Genomic DNA, 15,829 nt, shown 5'->3' with positions numbered 1-15,829 from the left:
AGGCACTATAAGTAGTCAGATACTGAGCAACAATTTATTGGCTGTTTTCTGTATCAGTCTGTATCAGTCTTGCAATGTTTTGAAGTGCTTTTATTTAATTTAACATTCATTTGCTCCCGAAATATCCATGGAAGTAATTGAAACTTTAAAAAATTGCCGGATCGATTCTGGAACTTGCCGAATGCCCCGCATTGGATTGGATTGCCGGATCGATCATTGTTGACACAACTAGTAAATGGTAAAACAAGTGGCACGTAGGCTACTCATGTTCTGTCCCACTTTGGCTTGCATGTTAGCCTACACAAGGACATTCAACTCGTGGGAAATCTGGATGGAAATTATTTGTAGAGAGCCTACTGTAGGTGTACAGTACAGTCTTCTAAGAAAGTGCCAAAAGAGCATGAATGAATCAATACTGAAATGCTGTATTTTCATTTTCAGATCAAATACAGGAAAGGGAAATCGCAGATCAAAGCACTGACTAACCTATCACGACTATCAATAGACAAAGAACTTTCTTTCAACCCTACAAAACTGGCCCAGAATACCCCTGTCCCCGCTTAGCTTCTGGGCAGAAGAAAAGGCTGCTTAGCAATGATGAAGTGAAATGAAGTGAAATGAAATAGCATGATCTCCTCCAGTCCAAGCCACTTTGGCTGCAGCGCATTGCAAACAGGCCATGTCCTGCTGGACAGCACAGGGGAGGTAGCCTACACAGACCTCAGAGGGTGACCCACTTCCTCTGCATCTCACTGTGGAGCCAACACTCCCAGAAGCACGCGGGCAGTGGGCACACACACACACATGCAAGCACGCACGCACACACACACACACACACACAAGCACACATACATACACACATATGCACACGCACGCATGCACATACGCACACGCGCACACGCACACGTACGAGCACGCGCGCGCACACACACACACACACACACACACACACACACACACACACACACACACACACACACACACACACACACACACACACACACACACACACACAGCAGGAGCAGAGTCAGCTCTCCCCATGACATAAACACCTCATTTCAGATACAGGAGGAGACATCAGATAAGTGAATGTTATCACCAACATGCCAGGCCCTCCTTGTGTAAAGCCTACACAGCATCCAGAGCTACAGCAATTATACAAGTTTTGATGAGAACAATAGTGAATGACTTGTGTGCTATCTCTGCAGGTAACACTGTGTAAAAAAGGCCTTTTGCATGTGAGTGTTCTCTTGATAGCTATAACAGGTATGAAGGATACAAGCTCATAGGCAGCATCTAAATCAGCATGTAGGCCTATATGCATCACGTGTGTAACCAAGGTCATTACAACACATCAATAAATGCACGGACAAAGAGTACATTTTCTTTTCACACAATAGCAATTCATGGAAACTCGGTGCCTTGAATTTAGGCACTGATTGCAGCAGCCCTGACAACTACACTCTTCTCCACGCAGAGAGCTCTCTCCCCTCCTCTCTCTCTCTCTCTCTCTCTTTTCTCTCTCTCCCTCTCTTTCTGACTCCCACACCGTCCCCTGCCAATTAGAGATACTCTTCCACGAGAGGGAAAGATTACTTCCTATGGCGTGGTGTAGCAATCGTCTTAAGACAGTGCGCCAGTGTCTTGTCATCAAGACCACTCTCTGCATAATGCTGAACTTGGCTGTGAGGTTAAACGTGATCGATCATCACGCTTGTGCAGATCAACCGTTAGCCTGGTCTGGGTGGGATGAGGATGAGGGAGAGGCTCTACCTTGAATTCTGCTTAACTTTTAAATTGCACATCACACCTGCAGTATGCGCTGAGCGAACAGCCTAAAAACAGGGGGAAACACTACGGACACATTTGAATCATGCTCCGATAGGCTATTGCATTTTACCTGTCTGTCAGGCGAAATGTTTGCAAAGTGGGGTAAAGTGGTGCGAGAATGGGCATTTTTGCGCGTCACAGTCATTCTTTGTTTAGTGGTGGCAGCAAGTGCCTAATAATACATTTTAGTCATGCCCTTACCCTCAACTGCCAGCGCACACTGCAGCAGAACTAGGAGCATTCCCATGGAGAGCATGCATTTCACGAGCATTCCCTCTTGACCGGCTCTCCGCCCGTTTTTCCGCGAACAACCATCTACTCCTCCGCGTATTCCTCTCACTGCGCACCGGGTGGCTCGGTTGTCCCCTTCGTAACTATCCAATTCGGCGAACCTGTTCTGCGCACTCCTCAGACTCCTGGAAGCCATTTGCGTTTCCCAAGGATGCGATGCAGCTGCCGCGGCTGTGCACCAGACATCTGATTAGTTCCCGAGCCCCGTGGTGATCGTTGCGGTCCTTTCGGAGGCTTGTCTCGTTGCCTGCATGCGCGGAGGCAGCGGCAGCGCTGCAAATTTAAGGGATGCTTTTGTGGAGAGCTCAGCACAGTCCACCCATCGCTGCGACGCAGCGTGACGGAAAGGTTTCCATGCGGTGCAAAAGCAATATCCCCTCACCCTGGTGGTGGCAGGGGTACTTCAGTGAGATATGAGGTAAACTGTTAGCTGCCACATGCAATTAAATACAAATGTAAGTGCCACCCGGTTACCTGCTCAAAAAGGAGTAAAGTTGTGATTGGTTCGCTCAAATAATAACTGACCCCTTGTGGATAAAAGAAGAAATTGCATTGCAAGGTGGATAAAAATGCAGTATAGTTGTAATGTCCAGTCTAATAAGGCTTTGATAAACTGAAAATATTAAGGACGCTTGGTCAGTCAAGTTCATTATGAGAAGTTTGCAGTTAGCCAATAAACGTATGCCTCAGGCATCTTTTCTTCTAGGCCTACTGTAGGCCTGCCTTTAGGCCCTACTGAATGCATTCACCAATGGGTACTGTGAAGTCATTACATATTTGTTTTATTTTTCATTTTATTTTTTAAACCCAGTTCACTTTCAGAAATATATCTTTGTAACTACAGTATAACAAAGCCCTGTGTCATTACACACAAGTTTCATGTGACTGGGTCGGTCCGCCTCATTGCCACTAGAGGGCAGTGTGTGCCTCTCAGCATCCCAAGCCCATGTGCTCACCCCCTTTGTTGTGAGGTATTACGTAATGCTGCTGAACACCAGCATCAACTCTTATAGGCCTAGCAGACCCCATTGTGTGGAAAAAAATCGGACTATAGACAAAATTGCAGCAATAGATTTTTTTTAATTCAAAGTGAATCTTGACGATAATACACCATAAAGTTTTATTTTGACACTCACCAAAATAGTCACCTGGAAAACCCGCTCAATGTGACAAAGGAGAGAAGGCTTGGTCACATCTAAATGACTTGAGAACTAGAGAGGAAACACTATCGCAAACTGTAGACATTACAGAGGGTATTTTTTCCCAGTCCTCATTCTGTCAAATATTGCACAGTGCAATTGCTACATGGCAAACTAGTGTAGCATAAAAACCAAAGAGCAAATAAAAAAGGGGGAAACAAAAAAAGAAATAAAAAATGAAAAGGATAAAGCCACAGAGATAAAAATCTAAAGAATCCTTAAAACAGTAACAGTTTGGATTGAGTAATCAAGCCTTTTTGATGAGTAATCGCAAGATGATGTTTCTATAACTTGCAGCGTGAATTAACTTTTACAGACTTCAGTGAGATCTTAAAGCAGTATAACAATTAGGAAGGTGATGGAGAAAAAAAAAACAAGCTGCTCCAATGAGTAGTATGGGCATCAGGATAACAGTAGCAATGTCAGATTAATAGAAAGACCCTGAATTCACTTTTTTCTAAGAGCATAATACCATTTGAAAGATGTCAAATCAAATGTTAAGAGCAATTAAAACAGCTGTTTTAAAACATCTCCTCTTAAATAACGAAAGAGGAGGGCAAAAAGAAATACAAAGTTGTATTCTTGCTGATGACAAACGATACAAAGGGGAAAAAATAGTTCTGTTGAGTTTTCAAATAACATACAACATTGTACACGGGAAAGTGTGCATGAATTATCGCTGGTGATTGCCACTTCACAGGAATCGAAATACAGCTATGGTCTAGACAAGAAGCATTTAGGGAGGAAAGGAATAGACAAAGGCCATGCTTTTTTTTCTTATGTGAAAAATAACACACATTTAAAAACACTGGTCTTTGTGCATTCCTCAACAGTCAAGCGTTTAAAAATATACTGTAGCTCATCCAGCTCACTACCACCTCAAATTGGTGCATTGTCCACAACACGTACTGGTAAAGCAGAGAGCAGCTCAAATAGCCACTTAACAGTTTGTACACCACAAGACAGTAGAGGCAAGCGCTGCCTTAAGATCTTACTTTTTTGTTTGTACTACAGCCAACAAGTGTCACTCAAAGCATCATCACATCAGGTGGACCTCACGACAGACATGCACAGAGTGTGTGTTTGTGTGAGTGAGTGTGTGTGTTTGCATGTGTCTGCGTGCTATTAAAGGTACGTATGTGTGAGACAGCAGGTCACTGCGGTCGGTGTGTGTTACAATAGTACACAGGAGTCTGCGTTGGTGTGTGCAGATCCGCAGGTGTCTGGGTGTCTGGGGTGTGCTGTGCTGCGTGGAGGCAGCAGTAGCAGACACTTGGACCTCCCCACCACTGACATCTAAGAACACTTAAGAGGAAAAAGGTGCAAAGACTGCAAAGGCCGCAACAACTAGTGTATGTGGCCACCTTGTCCAGCACTGACGTGAGAAAAAAAAACAAAAAACCCAAATCAGCAGTAGAGTAAAATACTGAGTCACCCCTCCAAAAGGTCTTCAGACTACTAGACTAGAAAGAAGAGAGCAAGTGCTCTTCTGTTTTACTTGAGGTCAAACATTTGAGGTTACTACTTTCTTCCACATCAATTCAGCTCTGGACAGTGCGACAGTCTAGAGAGAGCATGCAGAAGCAGTCGAGCAACAAAACTCGTTCTTACTACTAAAGGTGTATTTCGATCCCCGGAATGACTGAGTTTGATTTTCTTTGCTTTTGTTTCTCCTTCCATTTTAAAATTTTTTTTTTGGTCGATTTGCCCCTCGTGTATGTGCATGTCGGTCTTGTATCAATTTTGCGGGTAAACTGATTTGTAATGGATCTCGATACACCGCCTCTTACAAGAGCTAGTCCCCTCTTGTTGAAGAGAGAAAATGGGAGAGGGAGAAAGAGAAGAGAGAGAGAAATAGACAGAGAGAGAGAGAGAGAGAGAGAGAGAGAGAGAGAGAGAGAGAGAGAGAGAGAGAGAGAGAGAGAGAGAGGGTGGAAACATTCTTTCAATGCTCTTAAACCACAGATTTTCAAGGCACGTAAACAGTAAAATACCAACTTCAACATCAGCGAGGAAACACAAGGACCTGGCATGGTTTGCTCTTACAACTTCTGCTTTTCCCACATTACACAACAGATTCATCTTAATTTTTTTTCCAAACTAGTCCATCAATCAACAGACATGAACAGTTTCAATTGGACTAAAACAGGATCTCAGCTTCGAAAACAAAACAGATGAAGGATTCCATGGTTTGGTATGTGAAAGACTAATTCATACAGTATTCTCAAACCTCGACACAGACCCAACAAGCCTAGGTGAGTGACCCCGCCCCAATATCCCACCTTTTGCCTTCTGCAATTACTAACAAGTGCTTTGTGACGAGTGACATAGAAACAGCAAGCTCTCACACACAGTCCCTTCACCAATACCATAGCATTCACTCCAGACATATGACAAGAGCTGTGCGAAGCCCCAATCAAAGCCAAGAAAGTCTTGTTAGTAGAATCTCAACTATCATAACGTAAAAAGTTAAATCAATCCTGCAAGCTATAACTACAGTATTACATGACAACAAAATAAACACTAAACAAACAAAAACAAAAAAACACCAATATGAAAACATACAAAAATTAAGTTACATCGATACATCCATTTATATGCAGTGATGAGCCCAAAAAGGTTAATGAGGATAAAATACTGATTCCAAACAAACACACACCCTAAAACATAAACAAAATGCAACTAATATCCATTATCAGCATTACAGTAGTTACAATGACACTCCAACCAATGAAAGCCAAAAAATATATATTAAAAATCAGAAAAAACACTTCTATTTCAGGTAATTAAAGAGACCTACACACAAATGAATGCTAGGTATGAACAAAGAAAACAAATCACCTCATTTCACAGCTATTTGAAGTGGCAATCATTATATAGCAGCTTAATCTATGATACATTCAAGATAAATGATACGACTTATTACTCGCTCAAGAAGCTAAACATAACCTCAGCCGCTTTTTAACCTTTTTTGTTTAAATTTACCCCCGTGACTAGTAAAGTTCCTACAGTATACTTGAGGTCTACGCAGAAAAACAAAAACGGAAGAAAAAAAAAATATGAGTAGCTACCTTGCTCAGGAAATGAATTACAGTCTTTGGTGCTGCACAAGCAACTTCATTTGAAAAGTAAGAGACAAAAAACAACCTTGTACACACAACTAGCAAAACAAACGGGAAAAATTAAAAACCCACACAGCATATATATATACTTTTCTCCCTGACGGAATGTATAAAATAAGCAGTCGACACCAATAAGCTTTGAAACAAATGATAAAATAAAACGGGGAAAGGGTGGGGGTTAAAGGTTTGTCACACATGCATAAATGAGAAAATTGCACACTGTAAAACTCACACCTTTGTCAAGCTTCAGCACTACATAGACTAGCTCTATATAATATAATATAATATATATATATTCAGATATATATGTGTCTATATCAAATACTGCATGGCCTGTTCAGGCTAAGATGAATCCATTCCATGAATCAAAGACCTACTTGCATTTTTGTCTTCATCTAGTCAAAAGCCATGCCCACCATACTTCTACACAACTAGGGAAATTAAAAACAACCCAATCAAACAAAACCAAAATTACACAGACACCAGAAAAACAAACAAACAAACAAAAAAAAATCAACAACTATTTAGATTGTATTGCAGTTTCATTAAACAGTACAAATACTGTTAGTAGTAAGAGTTTTACTAAATAGAAATTGATTATCAAACATTAAGCTATATCAACGCTTGCTCTTTGTACACTAGTTTCGATCAGGGTGAAGTAACAAAAAGGACAAAAATTATGAACATTTAAAATCGAACAGCAAGCATTCGCGACAGCAAAGCATGCCGTTCTCCTATTAAGGAACAAGTAACTCACTACTCTCCAATATACATTGAATCCAAAAATAAGCACTGCCTGTATGCGCAATGCATCATCACATCCATGCTTATCTATGCATGAATACAGATATCTGAGGGTGTGTGTATATACATGTACATATACACATGTCGAATGCATGGACTGATTAGAATTTCAAGTGCTACAGCCCAGTACATTTATATATATATTTGTATATAAGTAGTAACATGAACAACTTACGAAATATTTAAGGCACTATGGGTGGGGGACACATCAACAATGCAGCGAGTCTGGTGACACAAACATTAAGAGCAACGTCTAGGCATCTCTCTGTTAACATCTTTTTGCTCATGCAAGAACACATGCAGCATGGGGGGGGGAAACAACCTTTTTTATATAATCTGTTATGGGACTCGACACTGAAAACACCAAGGACACTGAAAAAGGTACAAATACTCCAAACGCGAGAACACCAAACTGTGGACACATGTGCATCTGTTGGCCAATTGTTGAAGAGGGGTTTAACTACTAGGGGGATGGTTGGGGGTGTTTTTTTTATGACTGTGGATGTGTCTTGCACAAGTTAGAAGAAGGCAATATAGAAAAATAGGTTTTTGGGCCGGGCGGTGCGAAAGTGTGATTTCATTCTCTCTGTTTTTTTTTTCTCTCCTCGACACGCCCGATCTGTTTTCTACCTGTTTAGATGAGCACTCTTATAAGATCTGAAGAGAAGGAGTATCAAATGTGCAAAACACATTAAAGTGTTTTTTTTCTTATTTCATTCATTTCATTCAAATCATTCGTTCATTCTCTTTCAACGAATTCCGTTTGACTGTCCAGATCAGCTGACCCCTCCCCTTCCTCAGTCATCGCCACACACACCCATCCACTCCAGACTCTCTCTCATTTTTTCATTCATTTTGTTTATCGTTTGTTTGTTTCATTTCATTTTAACCTTTCTTTAAAGCTCAAAGTTCAATTGCACCAAAGTCTACACGATTCAAAAATATAGCTTGCTTTCTCTGATGTGCCATGGCTTTGGGCATGAGAGTCAGATGATGGCTCCCGTTGTCGGCGAAGACCCTTCGGGGCGGCGGCCCCTGGAGGCCAGCGTGGTGGGTGGACATGGGGGTGTTGCAGGTGGAGGAGGAGGAGGAGGAGCAGGAGGAGTAAGAGTAGGAGTAAGTGATGGTGGGGGTGGTTGGGGGCCCGCAGGGGCAGCAGAACGGAGGGGGGCCCCTCCTGCCATGATGGTGGTAGGCCAGTATTGGTGGTGGTGGTGGTGGTGGTGGTGGTGGTGGCATGGGCAGTGGCGGTCCCGCACCCAGACCTGCTACCGCACCCAGCCTCAGCCCCGGGGGCGGTGGCAGCCTCATATATAGGGGTACTGGTTGAGCTTGGTGGGGCTGAGGGGGAAGCTGGCGTAGGCAGGCGAGGCGATGTAGGAGTGCGGGGGGAAGAGCGGCTTGAACTGGCCCTGGGGGTGCAGCGTGGGCGAGGGCAGCATGCGCGGGTTGAGCCCCACCGTCACCTGGTGCACGATGTGGCCGGCGGCCGGGTGGGGGTGGGGGTGCGACAGGCTGTAGGTGGCCGACTGGTGGAGCACGTGGCCGCCCCGCGTGTTGCAGCCGCCCCCAGGCGAGGCCAGCAGGTGGGCCATGGGGGCGGCTGTGACCAGGGGCCCCGAGGGCGGGTAGGAGAGCAGCGCGGGCTGGGGGCCGTGCTGGTGCTGATGCTGATGCTGATGCTGATGCTGATGCGGGTGCTGGTGCTGGTGCTGGTGCGGGTGGGGGTGGGGGTGGGGGTGGTGGGGGCCAAGGTGAGGAGGGGGAGGGGGCGGTGGAGGAGGAGGTGCGTGGCCCGAGGTGTGAGAGTGAGTGTGGCTGTGGTTGTGGCTGTGGGTAGGGCTGCTGTGCTGCAATGTGAAGGTGTGGCCATGCACGGTGGGCGGGATGAAGGCGTGCGGCCGGCGGTGGCTGAAGTTGCCGTTCCACTCCTGGTGGGAGGAGCCGTAATGCTGCACCTGAGAGAGAGAGAGAGAGAGTGAGAGAGAGAGAGAGAGAGAGAGAGAGAGAGAGAGAGACAGAAAGGGAGTGAGAGTGCTGTACATGGCAGAGAGACATACCTGGCCATAGGTAAGAGGCTAAAAAGCCAGAGAGAAGTATCTGTCCAGAGGTATGAGAGAGAGAGAGACGTACATGGCCATAGGTAAGAGAGAGAAGTACCTGGCCATAGGTATAAGAGAGAGAGAGAGAGAGAGAGATAAGAGGGAGAGAGACGTACTTGGCCATAGGTAAGAAAGAGACATACCTGGCCATAGGTAAGGGAGAGAGACATACCTGACCATACCTAGGTAAGAGTCTAAAAGGTCAGAGAGACAAATCTGTCCATAGATAAGACAGAGATAAGAGAGGTAGGAGAGAGACACACCTGGCCATAGATAAGACAGAGATAAGAGAGGTAGGAGTCAGAAAGAGACGTACCTGGCCATAGGTGAGGGGCGGAGGCTGCTGCTGCTGCAGAGGCTGGGGAGCTTGCTGCGGCTGGAATGCGGGGGCGATCTTCTGGGAGCGGTTGAGGAGGGGCGTAGAGAACGGCGCCTGCCTGCCCATTCCACTGCGCCCTTTGGAGGGGCACGAAGATTCTAAGACTGTTAAAAGAGGAGGATGAGGAGGAAGAGAAGAGGAATAGAGGAGCACGAGGAGGAGGATGATAAGAGGAGGAACAGGGGAGGACGTGAGGAAGGTGGAGGAGAAGATTAAGGTAGGGAGAGAGGAGGAAAAGGGGAGAAACAGAGGAGGAAAATGAGGGTAGGAAGAGAGAAGTGGGCAGGGGTGGGATGGAGTTGAGGGTGGTGGAGATTGAAGTCAGCATTTTCAAAAGCACCAACAATCAAACCTCAAAGGTCCACAGCATAAAAGAGACTATTTAACCATCTGCAATTTTCATAACGGGGAGGAGGCGGCTACACAGGCCTTAGTACTGTTGTGAAGTCTGTGCGTTCAGTTCAAATGACTGCAGTGAGACACCGTCTAAACGGAAGCTAGTCATCGTCCTGATCGTCCAAATTAGTCAGATGTCTCACTCATTATTAAAAAATAATAATATTGTTGTTTATACAAAGCAGGGGAGTGACGTCAGACCGTCTCCCGTGTAATGATTAGAGCCTAAGAGTCTAAAAATAAGCCGCAATTTGTCATCAAGATCTAAGGGGCGGGAGTGGTGGTGGGGGTGGGCAGATGCAAATAGAGGGAGAGAAGGGGGGTGGGACATGGGCGGCTGTGAGCCAATTGGTAACTCATCTTGTTCGTGTTTCAAGTTGTGGGTCATCATAGCTGTGGTCTTAAAATAGGCCGTGAGCAGGCCCAGAATAGTAGTACACTGTGGCCTTTTAAGTGCGATACAGATAGCAGAGATTCAATGTGAGAAGGAGCAGAGGCGTTAGGGTAGGTGGGGTGGGGTGGTGTGTCAGAGTGTGTGTGTCAGTGTGTGCTTGTGTGTGCGTGCGTGTGTGTGTGTGTGTGTGTGTGTGTGTGTGTGCATGTCACTGTGCCTATGTGTGTGCCCGTGTGTGTTGTGTGTGTGTGTGTTGTGTGTGTGTGTGTGCATGTCACTGTGTCTATGTGTGTGCCCGTGTGTGCCCGTGTGTGCCCGTGTGTGCCCGTGTGTGTGTGTGTGTGTGTGTGTGTGTGTGTGTGTGTGTGTGTGTGTGTGTGTGTGTGTGTGTGTGTGTGTGTGTCAGTGTGTGCGTTGCGGTGTATATGGCCAAGTGGAGGAAGAGGTATCTGTTTTCAGAGAGTCAAATGTCAAACATCTTTCCGCAGCTGACCTATGCTGGACAAAGCACTTACATAGGACATAGATACCAACAGAAAGACAGAGCAGAGAGACAGAGATAGCGACTCCTGAAAAGCTTACATAAGGGCATGCGTGAGTGACACCACCCCTCACACTACTGGACATAGCAGCATGCACAGCTCACGAGGGCTACGCCTGCCCCGTGAGGCATCCGATACCCATGATGCATCTGTGTATGTGACTGTGGACCAATAGCGAGATAGATAGGGAGATTTTGTTTTCTGAGGGTGTCACAATGCCAATATGCATCTTTTAGTAGAACATGCTCAGGTGGAGTCAACACTCTTGACAAACAACACATCAGAGGGGAGATGGGTCTTCTTAAAAACTTCTTAGAAAAGTGATTTGAGCTGATAGATTTGTCTGGGAAAAACTCAAACACCTAACAAACCAACAAACCAAACCCAATGTTGTTAAACAGAGGAATAGAGACATATGGCCTATACTACAAAGCTGGGTCAGGCTAAGTTAAGGTTAAGTTAAGAGGTAAATCATCTAATACAAGAGCTTATCTTAACGTAATGAGGACTCCAGGCTCTTCTATTGGATGATTTACCTCTTAAACTTAACCTTAACTTATCCTGAACCAGCTTTGTAGCATAGGCCCCATGGAGTCAAACTCACAGCACCCAGACAGACACAGCAGAGCAGTCAAGGTAGGGTGCACAGTCCATTTTGCTGCGTTAAGTCAAAATTTAAAGAGAAGGCACAATACTATGGTAGAGGTGTTTAATTGGCCTTTCCAGGAGTTGAAATAACACAGCAAAGGTTACTGTGCACGCAGTTTTAAATAAATGCAGTGCTAATTCAACATTTAACATCTTCAAGAATGTACTTGGTAGCAGAGTACTACTAACCACTAGTACAGAGTAGACTAGAACAGAATAGACTACTACTAGTACGTACTACACAGTAGTAGGAGTGTTGAATTAACACTGCATTTTTTTTCCACTATGTTACTGTGTAGGGGTGTAGGGGTGGGAGGGTGGTGGCTGTTCCACCGGTGGTGACGTGACGTCACAGGTGGCCCATAATCACCTGTGGGAGCGGCGGTGAGCTACAAGGGCCGCGTAATCCCAAGCCAATTCACCTGCAGCAGGAGCAAGACAGCAGCAAGCAAGCTGCACACTGTGATTGGCAGTCTCTTTCTCTCTCTCTCTCTCTCTTTCTCTCTCTCTCTCTCTCTCTCTCTCTCTCTCTCTCTCTCTCTCTCGACCTGCTGAACAATTAGTCTGTCTGTCCATGTCCATAGTCACACTGTCAACTTACTAGCCCGTGGCCAGCAGGGGAGGGAATTAGCCCCGTTCCCAAGCAGCTAGAGGCTATAACTCAACCCAAGCCAGTTAGCAGGACAGAGGGGAGGACGGGGAGATCAGCGGATAGGAGATCAGACTGCATTCCTACTGGGTTAAGGTTAGGCACCTATAGGGACATGCATGAGGGTATACTTTAAAGGAGCACTCTGTGATCGACGCACATGAGAGCAAGTCAACACTGCACACTCTCCAGTGTTTCTGAGAGATGATGGAGTACATTTGGAGAAACCATGAAAACCATGAAAACATGCAACTCCAATTACATTTTCCATGTTGTTTGAACTTAAATCACAACAACAACTGCTACATCAGTGTTTGCTAATTTCACACACATGCATGAGTCTACATACAGTCAGCGTTCTACAGAGTTCATGCATCCACCTGTGTCTTTGCGACATGAATAAATCAGCAGCATTTGTCCAGGTATACATTTGTTAGTCCACGGCTGTACATTTCCACACAAAATAATATGCATCACTTCAAAGATCCATGCACAGCTTCTAGGTGCTGGTAAAGGCAGGTGTGTTCAATACTCAAAAAGAAAGAATTTCTTTCTTTTGAAAAATAATATGCACGTTCTTTTCCTTGTTTGAATATCACACAATTTGGAATACAAACACAGTAAACCTGATGTATTCGCACTACTGAACCTTTCATGAATAAATAAAATATTTAAAAACACATTATTAATGTTTAATTAACTTTGTGACTGTGAGAGTAAATGGCTACAGAGACCTTATTAAAACTTCAAATGTCATATCTTTTTACCCCATTACTCTGTATAATAAGTGCTTATCAGACAAACTCATTAACATTATCCTGCTATTGGAGAAACATAACCGGTAACGAGTCTAATAGAACCAAATAACTCGCTGCTGTGAAGTTGATTATTTCTTTGGAAAGGCATGTCTGGATGTCTGAAGCGGGTGCTGCTACCGCTACAGTGCCTTATTAGCATTTCAATTATTCTACAATGTCTTGATCACTGGGGAAAGCACCTGTAGCATTTGTTCTGCCCAACAAATATTAGTTGATCTTAGCTGCAGAGCAGAAAAGTAAAAACCCTGCCGCAAATTTGATCCAGCCGTCTCTGAATCAGCTGACCATGTGGAGTACTCAGAACAGTTAGATGAGCACCTGATTGAAGTCACCTGTGTTGGAAGGAACTGGCACCTCTGATTAGACCTGTTAACAGTGATGGGCAACCTTAGTTACAATGCAGTGCCACATATTATTATATGGCGTGACGTCATCGGTCGAATGCTCCATTCATTTCAACGGGGCTCCCCAACGTTCGCACGTCTGTTATTTTTCGATAACGGACGGGTTGGTCTATAACAGACCGCTGTCAATGGCAACAAGATTTTTCACTGCTAAAGCGACTTTTCAACAAGACTCTAATCAGCTGCTTTGATAGACAACACCTGTTGTCCTGGCTACCTAGCTGTTGCCTAGCGGTGTTCCACAACGGCATTGTTTTGTTTTGCGCAGCAACAATCTTTTGACATTAAAAACTACAATAGACTTAACATTAAATAGGCCTAAAGAAATGTCCCCGCAATGTGTGAATCATTTAAGTATATCCATATAATAAGCGGGTTAACTTTCGGCGAGTCGGTTGCTTTGTGGAATAGCAGCACTTCAGAGAGAACAAGACCCCTCCGCTCCGCGTCGGGGTCTAAAGATTCTCTCTGTCGTGCTGCTATTCCACAGTAGCGACCTTCTCGCCGAACGTTAACCCTTACTTAAAATAACCTGTCCAATTCATCAGGTGATCTCTGGTCTCTTCTCGATGTGGCTGAGCGCCGTGCTGCCTAGCGTGTGTCACATGTGTTGTTGCTGAGTACCATGCGGCCTAGCGTGTCTCGACTATGTTGTTGCTGAGCGCCATGCTAACTAGCGTGTTTCACCTGTGTTGGTGCTGAGCGCCATGCTAACTAGCGTGTCTCACCTGTGTTGGAGCTCTGCTCGGTGAGCACGTTGTTGTTGTTGTGCAGCCTGAGGGGCGAGACCACCATGGTGCGCACGGCCGGCTTGCCGTTGTTGCCCTTGGCTACCGTGGTGCCCGTGGCGACCGTCGTCGTGGCGACAGTGGTGTTGACGCCACAGGGCTTGTTGTTGCGGTTCTGGTTCTGGTTCTGCTGGGCGGCGATGTAGCGGCCCGCCAGGAAGGGGCTGCTGCTGCGACCGGATGAGTCCGACGCCGGAGAGCCGTCCACCGTGTCACAGCCACTCTCCTGGTCGTCCTCAGACATGCTGCAGAGGAGAGATGGAGAGATGGAGGGATTGAGAGAGAGAGAGAGAGAGAGAGAGAGAGAGAGAGAGAGAGAGAGAGAGGGGGGGGGGGGGGGGGGGGGGTGTGGGATGAGTATCATCATGTGCTAGTTAACCATTTATGGTAACAACACTAACTGTCCACCGAGTCACAGCCAGTCCTGTACCTGTTGGGCCATTTGCACGGGGAGTCGCTGGACTGTATACTGTATATCAGCGTGTGTGAGTGCGCGCGTGTGTGTGTGTGTGTGTGTGTGTGAGTGTGTACTGTAACTGTTGGGCCGTTTGCAGGGGGAGTCGCTGGACTGTATATCTGTCTGTGTGTGTGTGTGTGTGTGTGTGTGTCTGTGTGTGTGTGTGTGTGTGTGTGTGTGTGTGTGTGTGTGTGTGTGTGTGTGTGTGTACTGTACCTGTTGGGCCGTTTGCAGGGGGAGTCGCTGGACTGCACGGAGGCGGAGGAGCTGGAGCTCAGGGTGGAGTCTGGACTGCTGAGGGAGCACACGCGCTCCATGTTCAGGGTACTCTGGCACGCCTCACACTCCGGACTGCCCTTACATCTAACACACACACACACACACACACACACACACACACACACACACACACACACACACACACACACACACACACACACAAGCATACGCACAGACGCACGCACAGACACACACACACACACACACACACACACACAAACACGCATACGCACAGACATGCACGCACACACACACACACACACACACACACACACACAAGCATACGTACAGACATGCACACACACACACGCACATATACATACACAAGCGTACACACACAAACACAAGCGTACGCACACACACGCACACGCACACACACAAGCAGACAAGACAAGACAAGACAAGGATCGTGAGATTCAGCATGTCGTACACGTCATACAATAGTCCAATCTCAAATGTGTCAATGTGTCACTTTGTGCAAGCTAATTTCGCAGCTCAGTGGCGTGTAGTAATGTGTGGGCGCGCCCTGCAGACATAACCCTCGTCAACATCATCAGACTGCCACTCATTCATGAGCTTGGCTTGGTAGGCAGGGCAGGGTGCAAACAGGGTTAGCCATTAATAGTGCGGGAAGTATGTTAGGTATTCTATTTGGATTAACTGGTCACGACTGGTATTTTTGAGTGAGGAGACAATAAACAATAGCAGGCAGCACACACATAGGCCT

At 45.8% G+C, this 15,829-nt stretch overlaps 1 protein-coding gene across 1 annotated transcript in view; it reads right to left on the bottom strand.

Annotated features, from left to right (window-relative positions):
• Positions 1–8,462: 8,462 nt before the first annotated feature.
• The window catches only part of hipk3b (homeodomain interacting protein kinase 3b), a 70,280-nt gene continuing 62,913 nt past the window's right edge, over positions 8,463–15,829 (bottom strand). The window contains exons 13-16 of the mRNA XM_063188643.1: positions 15,040–15,186; positions 14,307–14,611; positions 9,665–9,831; positions 8,463–9,204 (exon numbers count right to left, since the gene is read on the bottom strand). Coding sequence (XP_063044713.1) covers positions 8,554–9,204; positions 9,665–9,831; positions 14,307–14,611; positions 15,040–15,186 — 1,270 coding nt within the window. The 3' untranslated portion in view covers positions 8,463–8,553. The remainder of the gene's footprint in view (positions 9,205–9,664; positions 9,832–14,306; positions 14,612–15,039; positions 15,187–15,829) is intronic.

The sequence above is a fragment of the Engraulis encrasicolus genome, chromosome 22 (genome assembly GCF_034702125.1).
Source record: "Engraulis encrasicolus isolate BLACKSEA-1 chromosome 22, IST_EnEncr_1.0, whole genome shotgun sequence".
NCBI classification, from domain to species: Eukaryota; Metazoa; Chordata; class Actinopteri; order Clupeiformes; family Engraulidae; genus Engraulis; species Engraulis encrasicolus.
Note: the sequence above shows the minus strand (reverse complement) of the source record. Positions and strands in the feature narration are given on the sequence as shown.